Source organism: Castor canadensis, chromosome 8, assembly GCF_047511655.1.
Source record: "Castor canadensis chromosome 8, mCasCan1.hap1v2, whole genome shotgun sequence".
In the NCBI taxonomy this organism is placed as follows: Eukaryota; Metazoa; Chordata; class Mammalia; order Rodentia; family Castoridae; genus Castor; species Castor canadensis.
In genome coordinates, this window is record NC_133393.1 from 24,543,270 (window position 1) to 24,557,309 (window position 14,040).

Consider the following 14,040-nt stretch of genomic DNA (forward strand, 5'->3'; position numbering starts at 1 on the left):
AAGTCTGTATGCTAGGAATATGAGAGTTAATTATACTATTCTATTTTGAGGTAATGTTCGGCTTTTTTTTTTTTTTTTTGCGGCGCGGGTGATTGTGCATGCTAAACATGCACTCTGCCACTGAGCTATATATTCAGTCTTTTTTTTTTGGTGGTACTGGGGTTTGAACGGAGGACTTCACACTTGCTAGGCAGGCGTTCTAGCCCTTGAGCCACCTCTGCCAGTCCCAGTCCTTGAAAATTCTTTTAACAACTACAACTGCCAGGCGCCAGTGGCTCGCACCTGTAATCCTAGCTACTCAGGAGGCGGAGATCAGGAGACTCGCTATTAGAAGTCAACCCCAGTGAGACAGCTCGTGAGACCCTATCTCAAAAAACCCATCATAAAAAAAGGCTGGTGGAGTGGCTAAAGGTGCAAGCCGATTTCAAACCCCAGCACCACAAAAAAACAAAACAAAAAACCCAAAAACGCACCACAGCAACTTCTTATTGGAGCAGTAAAGTAGAAGAGCTCAATCTGGAGTCTAGTAGGCCTGGATTTCTCAGTTCTGTGATTTAGGTTCACCTAGGGGTAACTCACGCACAAAGTGAATGTTAATTCCCATCTCAGATGTTGAAAGGCTTTTTAAAATATGACAACATGTAAAACTCTTAGTATACTAGTTGACACAAACTAAATGCTCACCTATCAGGTGCTTACTGGAATTCTTTGAAATAATACTGGCACCTGGATATAAACGATGAATTGTAGAAAGGCTGCGGGGGCTGTTGGGTATGGCCTAAGTAGCACAGTGCCCGCCTAGGAAGCAGGAGGCGGAGTCAAAAATGCCAGTACCTTAAAAAAAAAAAAAAAAAAAAACAACGCTGGGAAAGGAGGGGAAGAGGGCAGAGGAGCTGTAATACCCGTGGCCTGCAGAATCACCTTGGCAGGCCCTTCAACTCCTCAATGTCAGGGACTTGTGTTTCAATCCAGTCCAACTTCATTTGCTCCCAATTCCCACACATCCCTTTTCCTGACAAAGTCCTGGAAGGCAGTGGCATGTTTAGTTTTTCTAATATACGGCATGTCTCCTGGGCTGCGCTTCGCCAACGACCAACGTGACGCCCACAGACTGTAAAACTCCCCCCTCCTCTGGGGCTGAACGGAGTTCAGGTTCAACGACTGCACAATAAGCAAAACAGCCCGCGAGCCACCCCCAACCGCCTACGGGAAAAGGTGACTTCCGGACGCGCGGAACGAAGAGCGCAGAGAGGGCCCGAGTAAGAGAATAAATTGTTTTAGGTGGCTAGGACTGTGCCGCCCGAAATTCTCCGCCTGCCAAAAGTTTAACATAGGTTAATGAGGCATCATAATTCCCAGTCTCCAAATTGCAAGGTCCATATGACGATGTACAGCATCTCTCTAGGCAGAATCCCAAATGGTAATTTTTTTCAGGCATTTACGTGGCCGTCTCACCCTCTTGTCGCTCAAGTGCGCGCACACGCGAAGTGCACACGGGGGCGGTGGGGGTGCTGGTGAGGCGGTGCTTAAAGTGTACGCATGCGTACTAAGATACACGCAGGCGCAGTACGGTCCCCCGGGCGACGGCAGCGGCGGCGGCTCCTCCGGGTGCTCGGCTCCCTCCCATCTAGGCCGACCCCGGTCCGTCTTGCCCCCAGGAACTCCTTGTTTGGGGCCACGAACTTTCTCATCGTGCCCCACAAAAGTAAATCTTAAGGACCTGGGGGAAGCCGGAAGTACTGCCTCGAGAACCCCAAATACCAACGGGGAAACGGAAGTGGCCTTCGGTGGCAGGTTAGAGACCGGAAGTGACGGTGCCGTGGGGAAGTCGGGGGCGGAGCCGCAAGGCGGTGGGGTGTGTTTGTGTGTGTGTGGCCGCGTGTTGGTTAAGCTGTTCTGCTGGAACATCGACGGAAGGCGGAAGTGGGGGGGCAGTTAGCTACCCGGTCCAGCCCCCCGTGAGTGTCTGCGGTCTTGGGTCTGTAGTGATTTAGGCGGGTTTGATGGGCGTGGCGCGCGTGCGCGAAGCTACTTTCTTCGCCGAGTCTAGCGCGACCCCGGCTCTCGCGTTGTCCCAGGATTTGCCGACCTCTCGGGCCCTTGACCTATCGCGACCGGTGATGACACTGGTCCGTGGTCTCGTGCTTCCTTTCCTGATTCCTAGCCCAACTGGCCCTCCCTTATTGTGATTGGCATTGTAGAGCCCCTCCCACCTCCCGTCCTTCAGCTCCCTATGCCGTGGATCTCCTGCCCTTTGTGTTACTCTCCCGGTGCCCCGGAATCTGGAGCGGGATGCGGGCGGATGTGTGTGTGCTCGTGCAGGAGGAACTTTTTAGGTGTTGGGGCGGAGATTCAGAGAGGCTTCCGGGCATATAAAATCTGCTACGGGCGATAGCGGACCTCCCTCCCTCCGTCTTCCTTAGAGAGCTGTCGGCAATGGAGCCCAGTGATAGTACCAGTACCGTTATGGAGGAGCCTGACAGCCTGGAAGTGCTGGTGAAGACCCTGGACTCTCAGACCCGGACCTTTATTGTGGGGGCCCAGGTGAGACCCCAGTACTTCCGAAAGAAGCCCATTAGCTTTTCCTGTTCCTCCCTTACACTGAGGGAAGAGCCTGATTCTCTTGTCTTCAGTTTTTCCTTTCACTGATTTATTTCTCATATTCTAGATAGAACATCTGATGTGTTTAGGGCTAATGTTCAGTGAGACAGATTTTGTTCTGTTTTCACCTTAATAGAACTCAATGTAGAGAGAAATAGAAAGGAAGGACAAATCTGTGTGCCATCATTGTGGGGGGAATCCTGCCAAAGGGACATGGCTCCACCTTTGGGAGGGAAAACATAAAACTGAGAACTCAAACAAGTGTTTCTTATAAACAAGTTGATCACAGGTCTATACTGTGTTTACAAAGACTACAAACTAGAAGCCATAATTCAGGTAGAGCCTGCATAGACTCTTGAATAGAATTACCAATATCTATGGCATAATTTGAATCTCTTGAACTTAACACAAATGGTCACAGTTGTCTGTGGTTTTACTCCTATAATCCTTAGAGGCAAAATCAAAACGTGTAAAGTCATACAGACTTTTATGATGAGATATATGTAAATACTCTGATACTTTCCAAGAGTAATTAATTTAGTTAGGAAAGATGTTTTTCTCTTTTGCTCCCTGCTCCCCCCTCCCCCCTTTCATCCAAGTTAGACAAGTATTATACTCTCTATCTCTAGCCCTTTGCTCCCTTCTTGGTTAATCTTTTTTTTGGCACTGGGGTTTGAACTCAGGGCTCATGCTTGCTAGCCAGGTGGTCTACCACTTTGAGCCACTCTGCCAGCCCTTGGTTGGTCTTCTTTCCTTAATCTGGTTCCCTGCTGCATCCTCCTTGTCATTGTTTTTATCTTTGCGATTATACGGGATAAACAGGTATCATTTTGTGTTTGGATTGGGGGTCATTGGTATCTCTAGACACACATGCCTTTGGGATCCATGCAAATGAGGAGAGAAGCAATGTTAGTTGGCTTTTTTGTTTCTCATCCATGTTATTTTTTTTCCTAGGCTTTTCCCTTGAGTTTCATTAAATTTATTGTCGGTGTTTTGGCAGGACTTAATTCAGTTCACAGCTTTGCACAATACTATCTTACCGTCAGGACAGTGGTAGTGATTCTATAATGGTTCTGTGCCTTACCTCCACAAGTTAGTTGTCCCTCCATTCTGTGATCGATTCCTGTGTGTAACTCTTCCTCCTCGTAGATGAATGTAAAGGAGTTTAAGGAGCATATCGCTTCCTCTGTCAGCATCCCTTCTGAGAAACAGCGGCTCATCTATCAGGGGCGAGTTCTGCAAGACGACAAGAAGCTCCAGGAATACAGTAAGGGTTGGGGAGGCATTTCAGAGTTGAGGCTGCTGTCCAGAGCAATGAGCTGAGGCCATAGACTTTCTGCTCATACAGTACTCTGACGTGTGCCTTTTTCTGCAGATGTTGGGGGAAAGGTTATCCATCTGGTGGAACGGGCTCCTCCTCAGACTCAGCTCCCTTCTGGAGCATCTTCTGGAACAGGGCCTGCCTCAGCCACCCATGGTGGGGGACCCCTGCCTGGTACTCGGGGGCCTGGGACTTCTGTTCATGACCGGAACGCCAACAGCTATGTCATGGTTGGAACCTTCAATCTTCCTGTAAGCCTGGGTTTCACATGGAAGGGTCTTGGGGGAAAAAGTAGTTTTGGCTGTGGTAGCAACAGGGACCTCATGAGATAGGTGTCTTGTCTCAGTGTTTACGTTGGATTTGGGGGCCCTCTGGTCCTATACTGGCCTTAGTCTTTTGAGGAAAAGGGGTGAGACTCCAGAGAATGAGTTGGAAGTGTGGAGGCCTTAGTATTTGGCTTCTCCCAGAGCAACTTCCCTTACCCTTTCCCCAGAGTGACGGCTCTGCTGTGGATGTTCACATCAACATGGAACAGGCCCCGATTCAGGTATTGAGGGGCCTGGGAGGGTCAGGGAAGGGGATCTGGGAGAAGGAGGCTGTCAGGAGAACCTGACTGAGGAGATACCTGGGACCTGTTTTAGTAGGTGGTGGAGTTCATGACTTCATCTCAAACTTGCCCTGATCATTCCTCTCTTATTATAGAGTGAGCCCCGGGTACGACTGGTGATGGCTCAGCACATGATCAGGGATATACAGACCTTACTATCCCGGATGGAGGTAAGTGGGCAAGTCTGGCTAGGGTTTCTCCCTCATCCCCCTTTTCTCATGGCCTGGGGGTGGGGGCATGATTGGCTACATTTTATTTTCCTAATCTGGTCTCTTCTTTGTAATCATTCTTTTAGGCAGAAAAAGTATCTTTGTGAGGCTATCTTGTCCCTGCCAGTCTTCTTGATGCCTGGCATTTGGGGAGTTTGTTTCAGACTTGTCAGATAATTTCATAGAATTTCTTTGATTAAAGAATCAACCACAGATTTTTTTGTTGTTGTTGTTTGTTTGTTTGTTTATTTGAGCCAGTATCTCACTATGTAGCCCAGGCTGGCCAAGAACTTGTAATTCTCCTGTCTCAGCCTCCCAAGTGTTGGGATCACAGATGTACACTGCCACATTCAACATATCCCACAATTTTTAATTTTTTAACTGTCACGTTCAATATTTGGGGTGTCCTAGTTTTATTAGTTTGTGTTGTGTTTGCATCCTGTGGCCTTTCCCTCTCCTTGTGAAGGTTAGGAAGTCACAATCCTTATTCTTTGCTACTAATTCATTTACAAGTAGTATAGATGTTTATTATGCATCTAATCTGCGCTAGTCATGTACTGTTACAAATACAAAGCCCTGCCTTCACAGAGCTTAGTTCAGAGTATCATCTCCTCTCTGACTCCTTTGGCCTGAATAATGCACGGCAACAGTCTTATCTTGCCTTTGGTGTCTTGACTCTTACCCCACTTTCAGGGTCGAGGGGGGCCCCAAGTACAGGCTAGTCAGTTGCCTTCGCAGACACCAACTATGGCCCCGGAGACAGTAGCTTTGAGTTCACAAGCATCAGAACCAGTCGAAAGTGAAACCCCTCCTCGGGAGTCCATGGAGGCAGAAGAAATGGAGGAGCGTGCCCCAGCCCAGAGTCCGGAGCTCACCCCTTCTGGCCCAGCTCCAGTGGGCCCAACACCTGCCCCAGAGACAAATGCACCCAAGTGAGAAGTGGAGGGAATTTTTGGGGGTTTGGGGAGTTCTGAGTGCAATATGAGGACCAGGAAAGGTATGATGGGAGGGGAAGCATTGCTCAGGGGTATTCCTTGTATGATTAGTATTGTGGGGCAAGGTAGGGCCCCACAATAGGTTCGAACAGGGAGCTGAGCAAAAGTATTGCTCTCCCCGGGCAAGGAGATCCAAATGGTGCCTCCTGAGCCTGATCAAAGTTCTCTCCTGTTTCTTGCCATTGTCAGTACAGGATAGTTGTGATAAAAGTGGGAGCAGTTCTTCCCCGCCCCCCCCCCCCCATCTTCCCATGGGTGGAAGTAAAGAACAGAAGCTCTGCTAGTCCGGAAAGGGATTGGGCCAGGGATCTAGGGAGAGCAAATGTAGGTCCTGTGGACTGTGGGTGGGACTCTGAGAAAAGCCTTGACTCACTACCTCTTGGCGTTGTCCACAGCCATCCTTCTCCTGCGGAGTATGTTGAGGTGCTCCAGGAGCTGCAGCGGCTGGAGAGCCGCCTCCAGCCCTTCCTGCAGCGCTACTATGAGGTTCTGGGTGCTGCAGCCACCACAGACTACAACAACAATGTGAGTTCTTTGATGGCCCTTTTCTCCCCCCTAGTACTCCCAAAACAGATCAGGCTGAGATGCAGATAAACCACCTCCCCGCAAAGCAATATTGTAACAAAATCTCTCTAGATCTTTACTGTCTTAACGGGGAAGGTGATAATCTTTATCATACCTACTGTTCTTGTACAAAGTAAGTGAAGTTAGTACATGATGATTAATCTATTCCTTACAGAGTTTGTTTATGTAGGAAATTTTTTATGTATGTTAAATAGAACTTACTTGCAAAACTTTGGTCCATGCAGAGGCTTCCAAGGGTATAACTGAAACCTTACAGGGCATAACATGGTTTCAGAGGGCATTATTGTTATTAGTGAGGTGGATTCCAGCTTAATATTTCATGCTTTTCTGTGTTTGACCTGGGGGCACAGCATGAGGGCCGTGAGGAGGACCAGAGGTTGATCAACTTGGTGGGGGAGAGCCTGCGGCTGCTGGGCAACACCTTTGTGGCACTATCTGACCTGCGCTGCAATCTGGCCTGTGCACCCCCACGGCACCTGCATGTGGTCCGGCCCATGTCGCACTACACCACCCCAATGGTGCTCCAGCAGGCAGCCATTCCCATCCAGGTGGGTTGAGGGAGCCTACCCAAGACAGAATAGTGGGGAAATGGTGGGATGACCAAATGTCTGCTAGGCTTGAAGGGGTTAAAGAGGGAAGAGACTTGAAACATGTGATGAAGAATGAGGGAAATCTTCAGAGATAGATCATAGGGTGCTCTGGGTTAGGTGCTTGTGTTTTTTTTTTTTTTACTTCTGCCTGCCCATCTCTCTCTTTCAGATCAATGTGGGGACCACTGTGACCATGACGGGCAATGGGACTCGACCCCCACCAGCTCCCAATACAGAGGCACCTCCCCCAGGTTCTGGCCAGGCCTCATCTCTGGCTCCACCTTCTACCACCGTTGAGTCCTCCACTGATGGGGTTCCCCCACCAGGGCCAGCTCCCCCCCCATCCACCAGCCACCCAAGGGTCATCCGGATTTCTCACCAGAGTGTGGAACCTGTGGTTATGATGCATATGAACATTCAAGGTGAGTTAGGGTTAGTGGCTGTTACAGAAGAGTAGCAGACTAAGGGGGTGGGATTGCTTCTGAGGTATGAGGGAGTGAGGGTAGTTCAGGGGTAGTAGGCCAGTGCTGGTAGTTGGCCTGTGTGGGGAGGGACAGGAGGGGGTTGCTTTTTCCTTGGAGGTTTGTTTATGTAAAGAGTACCTGCTCCCTGTCTAGATGGAGGGAAAGGCGGGCTTTTTGATTGGAGGAATGGGGGCCTGAAGGATGGCTGATCTCAGGAGGATACGGTTAGGCCTTGACCCTGCTGGTCTCAGGGCACTCTCTCTGTCTCCCTGCTCAGATTCTGGCACACAGCCTGGTGGTGTCCCGAGTGCTCCCACTGGCCCCCTAGGACCTCCTGGTCATGGCCAGACCCTGGGTAAGAGTGAGGGCATCAGAGCAGGACAAGCTCTGGGTAGAGAATGGGTAGGGCTGAGTGGGTGGGTTGAAGGGGTCCAGGTTCAAGGTTACATCAGACCCGCCCCCCAGGCTCCACCCTCATCCAGCTGCCCTCCCTGCCCCCTGAGTTCATGCACGCCGTCGCCCACCAGATCACTCATCAGGCCATGGTGGCAGCTGTTGCCTCCGCGGCCGCAGGTAATGACCTGGATGGGAGGCCTGGGAGGTGGGGCATAGTCCATGGTGGTGGGTATTGTCATCTGGTATGCAAGGGCCCAGCCCTCAGCCCTCTTCGGTCTGTTTTCTCTGCCACCCACAGGACAGCAGGTGCCAGGCTTCCCAACAGCTCCAACTCGGGTGGTGATCGCCCGGCCCACCCCTCCACAGGCTAGACCTTCCCATCCTGGGGGGCCCCCAGTCTCTGGGGCTCTGGTGAGCAAGGGTCAGGGAGTTCCAGTGGGAAACAATTCTGGGTGGTACATGGAAAGGGCAGGACTAAAATCTTTCCCTTGTCTTCCCCAGCAGGGTGCTGGGCTTGGTACGAATGCCTCTTTGGCCCAGATGGTCAGTGGCCTTGTGGGGCAGCTTCTTATGCAGCCTGTCCTTGTAGGTGAGTCCTCATTCTTCCCCACCTCAAACTTAAGAGATTTTCATGACTCTCAAGTTTGGAGTTCTGTTCCTAGCCTGCTTACTGGTACTTCCTAGTTCTTTGTGTAGTTTCTTGAGTCTTGCTTTTCTGCTGGACAGACTAGAATGGGACTGCTATAGTGTTCAGTTTTTCTTCACATTCACCTTTTCTCTTTTGATTTCTGACAGCTCAGGGGACCCCAGGAATGGCTCCATCTCCAGCCCCTGCCACAGCTTCAGCCAGTGCTGGCACCACCAATACAGCTACCACAGCTGGCCCTGCTCCTGGAGGGCCTGCTCAGCCTCCACCCCCTCAGCCCTCCACAGCTGACCTTCAGTTCTCTCAGCTCCTGGGGAACCTGCTGGGGTCTGCAGGGCCAGGGGCTGGAGGGCCTGCCATGGCTTCTCCTACAATCACCGTGGCAATGCCTGGTGTCCCTGCCTTTCTCCAGGGCATGACTGATTTTTTGCAGGTGAGCAGCTGAGTTGTTCTCACTTCACCTCACCCTTCTGTTCCCCAGCCCAGCAAGGCCATGGTACTTTGTTGCTCACTAGCAACTGGATTACAACTCCTAGTGACTTATCAGGGGAAAGGACCTGGGAGTTCACTGATTCTGAACTCTCAGTTTTAGAGATGAGAAAAGCAAGATGAGAAAGTCAGTGTAGTGTAGTAGTTAGTGCCACTAGGCTTTTTTTTTTTTGGTGGTACTGAGGTTTGAACTCAGGGCTTTGTGCTTGCTAGGCAAGGGACTCTACTATTTGAGCCATACCTCCGGCCCTGACTCAACTCTTGTTGAATACCTATTCATGAGTATTTTGGTTTTGTTTGTTTGTTTTGAGATAGAATATCACTATCCAAGTGATACTCAGTCCAAGCTGGCCTCAAACTCACAGTCTTCTCATCTCAGCTTTCCAAATTGATGTTACAGGCATTCGCCACTGCATCTGGCTAGTGTTCTGTTTTGTAGCATAAAGACCAGAATATAACTCACTCCCATTCTTTCCAGGCCCCTGTTGTTTATGCCCTCTTGATGCCATTTTATGTCCTTATTCCTGTTCTCATCTTCTGTTCTTTATTTTATGGCTGTACTGGGGTTTGAACTCTGGGCCTCACGCTTGCTAGGCGAATGCTCTACCACTTGAGCCATTCAGCCAGCCCTGTTGGGTTTTTTTTTTTTTTGAGTTACTGGGACTTGAGCTCAGATCCTACACTTTGAGCTACTGTACCAGCCCTTTTTTGTGATGGGTTTTTTAAGATAAGGTCTCATGAATTATTTGCCCAGGTTTGGCTTCAAACTGTGATCCTTCTGATCTCTGCCTCTTGGGTAACTATGATTATAGGCATGAGCAACTGGTGTCCAGCTTATGTTGGGTGTTTTCAAGATAGGGTCTCGCTGTTTGCCGGGGCTGGCTTTGAACTGCAGTCCTTCTGATCGCTGCTTCCCGAATAGCTAAGATTACAGGCATGAGCCGCCGGCACTCGACTCACTTTCTGTTCTTTATGCCTTCTTTGTTTGCCAGGCAGCACAGACAGCCCCTCCACCCCCTCCACCTCCTCCACCTCCACCTCCTGCCCCAGAGCAGCAGACCATACCCCCACCAGGATCCCCTTCAAGTGGTGCAGGGAGTCCTGGAGGCCTGGGTCCTGAGAGTCTGCCACCGGAGTTTTTTACCTCAGTGGTGCAGGGTGTACTGAGCTCCCTCCTGGGCTCCTTGGGGGCTCGGGCTGGCAGCAGTGAAAGTATTGCTGCCTTTATCCAGCGCCTCAGTGGATCCAGCAACATCTTTGAGCCTGGGGCTGATGGGGCCCTCGGTAAGCAAAAGGGATGCTTTGGCTTTTTTCAGGAAGGTGCAGCCAGGGGAAGGGGGAAGGTAGATGGCTTTTTTTTTTTGATAAGGCTGGGGTTTGAACTGGGGCTTCACGCTTGCAAAACAAGCACTTTACTGCTTGAGCCACACCTCCTGTCCAAGGTGGCCTTTCTTTATTGTAAGATAAGATGAGACTGATAGACCGGTGAAAGGCAGGCAGGCCAGGAGATAATGCAGTTGCTAATTTCTGCCCTTAGGATTCTTTGGGGCCCTGCTCTCTCTTCTGTGCCAGAATTTCTCCATGGTAGATGTGGTGATGCTTCTCCATGGGCATTTCCAGCCACTACAGCGGCTTCAGCCCCAGCTGCGATCCTTCTTCCACCAGCACTACCTGGGTGGTCAAGAGCCCACACCTGGTAACATTCGGGTAAATGAAGGCCTGAGGTTCCAGAATTCTTGTCCTTCCCACCTTCAGTTCCTCATTTCTGACTGCTTCTCGGTCAGCTAAAGCTAGAACTGCCCCATCCGAAGCACTAGACTTTCTGGGGGTAGAAGGGGAAGTCTCTTGAGGACTGAGACTTGGGACTAAACCTGTGATATTCCCCCATAGATGGCAACCCACACATTGATCACCGGGCTAGAAGAATATGTGCGGGAGAGTTTTGTGAGTAACCTTTCTTTATTTTCCTCTCCTGTCATGAGTCTGGGGCAGGGCAGTTGATGTTCCCTACTGCCTCTTCCTCTTTACTCCCAGTCCCTGATTTCATTTCTAATTTGGGAATCTTTGTGTTTCTTGTCTCTCAGTCTTTGGTGCAGGTTCAGCCAGGTGTGGACATCATCCGAACAAACCTAGAATTTCTTCAAGAGCAGTTTAATAGCATTGCTGCTCATGTGCTACACTGCACAGGTCAGGGGTCAGTCAGGCTAGGGTGAGTGGGGACATATGGGTGGGGCTGATGGATATCAGTGTTTCCTCCTTATATCTGGCCCACAGACAGTGGATTTGGAGCCCGGTTGCTGGAGTTGTGTAACCAGGGCCTGTTTGAATGCTTGGCCCTGAATCTACACTGCTTGGGGGGACAGCAGATGGAGCTTGCTGCTGTCATCAATGGCCGAATTGTAAGCATCACTTAACCCAGGTCTCCAACCTTGTTTCCTTCTGTGTCCTGCAGTTTCCATTTTTCTTCTCCAAACTACTACTTGTTATCCCAGATTTGATAAGTTGCAAAGGTTGGTTGAGGATTTTGTATTCCAAGTTTGCTTTCTGACCCTCAGCGTCGTATGTCTCGTGGTGTGAATCCATCCTTGGTGAGCTGGCTGACCACTATGATGGGACTGAGGCTTCAGGTGGTCTTGGAGCACATGCCCGTGGGCCCTGATGCCATCCTCAGATACGTGCGAAGGGTTGGTGATCCCCCTCAGGTAAGGGACCTGATAAACTGTGGGGTTAGGGGACTTGAGAGAACTGGAGAGATCTGAGATTTTTTTTTTTGTTTTGGGTTTTTTTTTTTTTTTTTTGGTGGCACTGGGATTCAAACTCAGGACTTCACCCTTCCTAAGCAGGCACTCTTACCACTTGAGCCACTCTGCCAGCCCTTTTCGTGTTGGGTATTTTTGAGAAGGGGTCTCACAAATGATTGGCCAGGGCTGGCTTTGAACAGCAGTCCTCCTTATCTTTGCCTTCTGAGTAGCTAGGATTGTAGATGTGAGTACTGGCACACAACTGAGAGGCTCTTTTTACTTGTTCTCTTTTTCTGTCCAATTTCACAGCCACTTCCTGAGGAGCCAATGGAAGTTCAGGGAGCAGAAAGAACTTCCCCTGAGCCTCAGGTACCAGAGAGAGGTTGAGGGACTAGATAATGTAGAGGTGGAGGGCTGAGGGGAGAAGGGCTGGAGGCTAAGAATTCTGAAGTCTGGATCTTCCTACTGTCTGACTCCCAGCGGGAGAATGCTTCTCCAGCCCCTGGAACAACAGCAGAAGAGGCTATGTCTCGAGGCCCACCCCCTGCTCCTGAGGGGGGCTCCAGAGAAGACCAGGATGGAGCTTCAACAGAGACGGAACCTTGGGCAGCTGCAGTCCCCCCAGTAAGTGACAAGAGGTGATCCACTGGGTTAAGGCAGCTACAAGTTGTGGGAATTACTTTCTGAACTTTTCCTTGCCAGGAATGGGTTCCCATTATCCAGCAGGACATCCAGAGTCAGCGGAAGGTGAAACCCCAGCCACCCCTGAGTGATGCCTACCTCAGTGGTATGCCTGCCAAGAGACGCAAGGTTGGTCTGTCCCTTTCCTGAGGACTTTATCCATGTTCCCCTGTCATATTTAAAATCAAACTTAAGAGTTGGAAGGCACTTCAGGAATTTTTAATGAGAAAACCTTTCCAGGTCTCACACTTGCTCATGGTTAGTGTCTAACTACACTGGACTTTTAGTCTGTTTGCTAGCAGTCCTACCTTAGTGTCTCACCTGCCTTATCCCCAGGTGACTAGGGCCCATTTTTTAAGGTGGGTCCTAGTGTAGATTAGCTAACTCTGAATCCCAGATGGTTTGACCCATTTGTGTTCTCTTGTTCTGAAGAGCAAGTTCAGCACATTGTGTTTTTGGCCAGAGCCAATTAGAAAGGCATTTCTGCTGTTGAAACCACATATGGACTGTTCCCCTTCTTTCCATTAGCATAGAACACTCAGTGGTTGACTTATGGAGAAGTGCTGGGCAGTGGCATTGGATCTGACGTTGAACCTTTTCTTTCCAATTCTGTCTCCCAGACGATGCAGGGTGAGGGCCCCCAGCTGCTTCTCTCAGAGGCCGTGAGCCGGGCAGCTAAGGCAGCCGGAGCTCGGCCCCTGACAAGCCCTGAGAGCCTGAGCCGGGACCTGGAGGCACCAGAGGTTCAGGAGAGCTACAGGCAGCAGGTGCCCCCACCTTGAAGCAGAATAGGGATGGTCTAGTTGGGAGGGTTTGGGCTAGGGTCCTTTTTCCCTGAATCCTTTCAGAGATGGAACTGGTAGTGTGGGGCTGGCTAGGTGTTTTTAAGTTTTCCCCTTTGTGGCATCTGGGAAGGCTCAGTGATGCCAAATTGGGTTATTGACAAGTGTGGCTGGTGGGGGAAGTTTCAGCTCCTGAGGGATGGTCCTGTGCTTGTTGGAATCATGGGATTTGGCTAGTCCTTCTCCAACCTGCTTTGCACTCTCTATAGCTCCGGTCTGATATACAAAAACGACTGCAGGAAGACCCCAACTACAGCCCCCAGCGCTTCCCTAATGCCCACCGGGCCTTTGCTGAGGATCCCTAGCTCTTTACTCTGTGGCCCTTCACCAGGGGAACCATTTGCCCCTTCTTCACAGTATTTAAGAAATAAAGTCGGATTTTCCTGGCTCTTGTCTCCAAATTTTCTTTAGTCCTTTAGTCTTCTTTGAACTTGTCTTTTTCAAGTTACTCCCTACTGCCCAGCTGTACCAGACAGCTCATAGTGAGCATGTTACACCATCATGCTCGGGCAGTACAACGTGCAAACCTAATTTGATGCCTTTTTCTATAAAAGCATTTGGCGTGTAAATAAGTTGTATTTTAAGTGCATGCTAGGATGGAAAACACCATTTAATTTCAGCAACTGCAGAACACATGGTTTAGCGTAAGGAGCATACAATGGCACCTATGAAATTCAAGTTTGACCACACTAGAGCTGGTCTAAACAGGTCAAAGAGCCAACTCAATTGTGCTCAGACGGGAGGACAGCTGTAGTGACTTCCTTAGTTTGTTAATGGAAGCAGTGATGGCTGTAAATTTGTTACTCCCTCTGAGAATCCAGTTGATTCTGCTGCTTTTAACTAGTTTAGTGCTAGAACAATGTTGCAGAACAT

The 14,040-nt window shown here is 49.9% G+C and overlaps 1 protein-coding gene across 10 annotated transcripts; it reads left to right on the forward strand.

The window, feature by feature from the left end:
- Nucleotides 1-1,547: 1,547 nt before the first annotated feature.
- Bag6 (BAG cochaperone 6) lies at nucleotides 1,548-13,555 on the forward strand. Of its 10 annotated transcripts, none has more exons than XM_020184914.2 (26): nucleotides 1,548-1,794; nucleotides 2,424-2,544; nucleotides 3,751-3,868; nucleotides 3,977-4,173; nucleotides 4,416-4,469; nucleotides 4,625-4,699; nucleotides 5,432-5,670; nucleotides 6,129-6,258; nucleotides 6,669-6,866; nucleotides 7,078-7,330; nucleotides 7,650-7,727; nucleotides 7,838-7,945; nucleotides 8,067-8,179; nucleotides 8,270-8,357; nucleotides 8,564-8,847; nucleotides 9,896-10,187; nucleotides 10,441-10,610; nucleotides 10,794-10,847; nucleotides 10,988-11,090; nucleotides 11,178-11,302; nucleotides 11,459-11,605; nucleotides 11,954-12,013; nucleotides 12,125-12,268; nucleotides 12,347-12,454; nucleotides 12,946-13,092; nucleotides 13,377-13,555. In XM_020184914.2, the coding sequence occupies exons 2-26, from the start codon at nucleotides 2,437-2,439 to the stop codon at nucleotides 13,470-13,472; spliced, it is 3,489 nt and encodes a 1,162-aa protein (XP_020040503.1). In that variant the 5' UTR covers nucleotides 1,548-1,794; nucleotides 2,424-2,436; the 3' UTR covers nucleotides 13,473-13,555. The 10 variants fall into 10 exon arrangements, with proteins under 10 accessions (XP_020040503.1, XP_020040505.1, XP_020040509.1 ...); XM_020184916.2 differs by having other exon boundaries at nucleotides 8,273-8,357; XM_020184915.2 differs by lacking the exon at nucleotides 1,548-1,794 and adding an exon at nucleotides 1,809-1,958.
- Nucleotides 13,556-14,040: the final 485 nt, after the last annotated feature.

Bases quoted from the DNA above. Each gene is read 5' to 3' on its own strand.
- Bag6 (XM_020184914.2), top strand. From the start codon at position 2,437: ATGGAGCCCAGTGATAGTACCAGTACCGTTATGGAGGAGCCTGACAGC. The intron at 3,869-3,976 runs GTAAGGGTTGGG...CTTTTTCTGCAG, and splicing joins CAAGAAGCTCCAGGAATACA to ATGTTGGGGGAAAGGTTATC. The intron at 11,303-11,458 runs GTAAGCATCACT...TCTGACCCTCAG, and splicing joins CTGTCATCAATGGCCGAATT to CGTCGTATGTCTCGTGGTGT.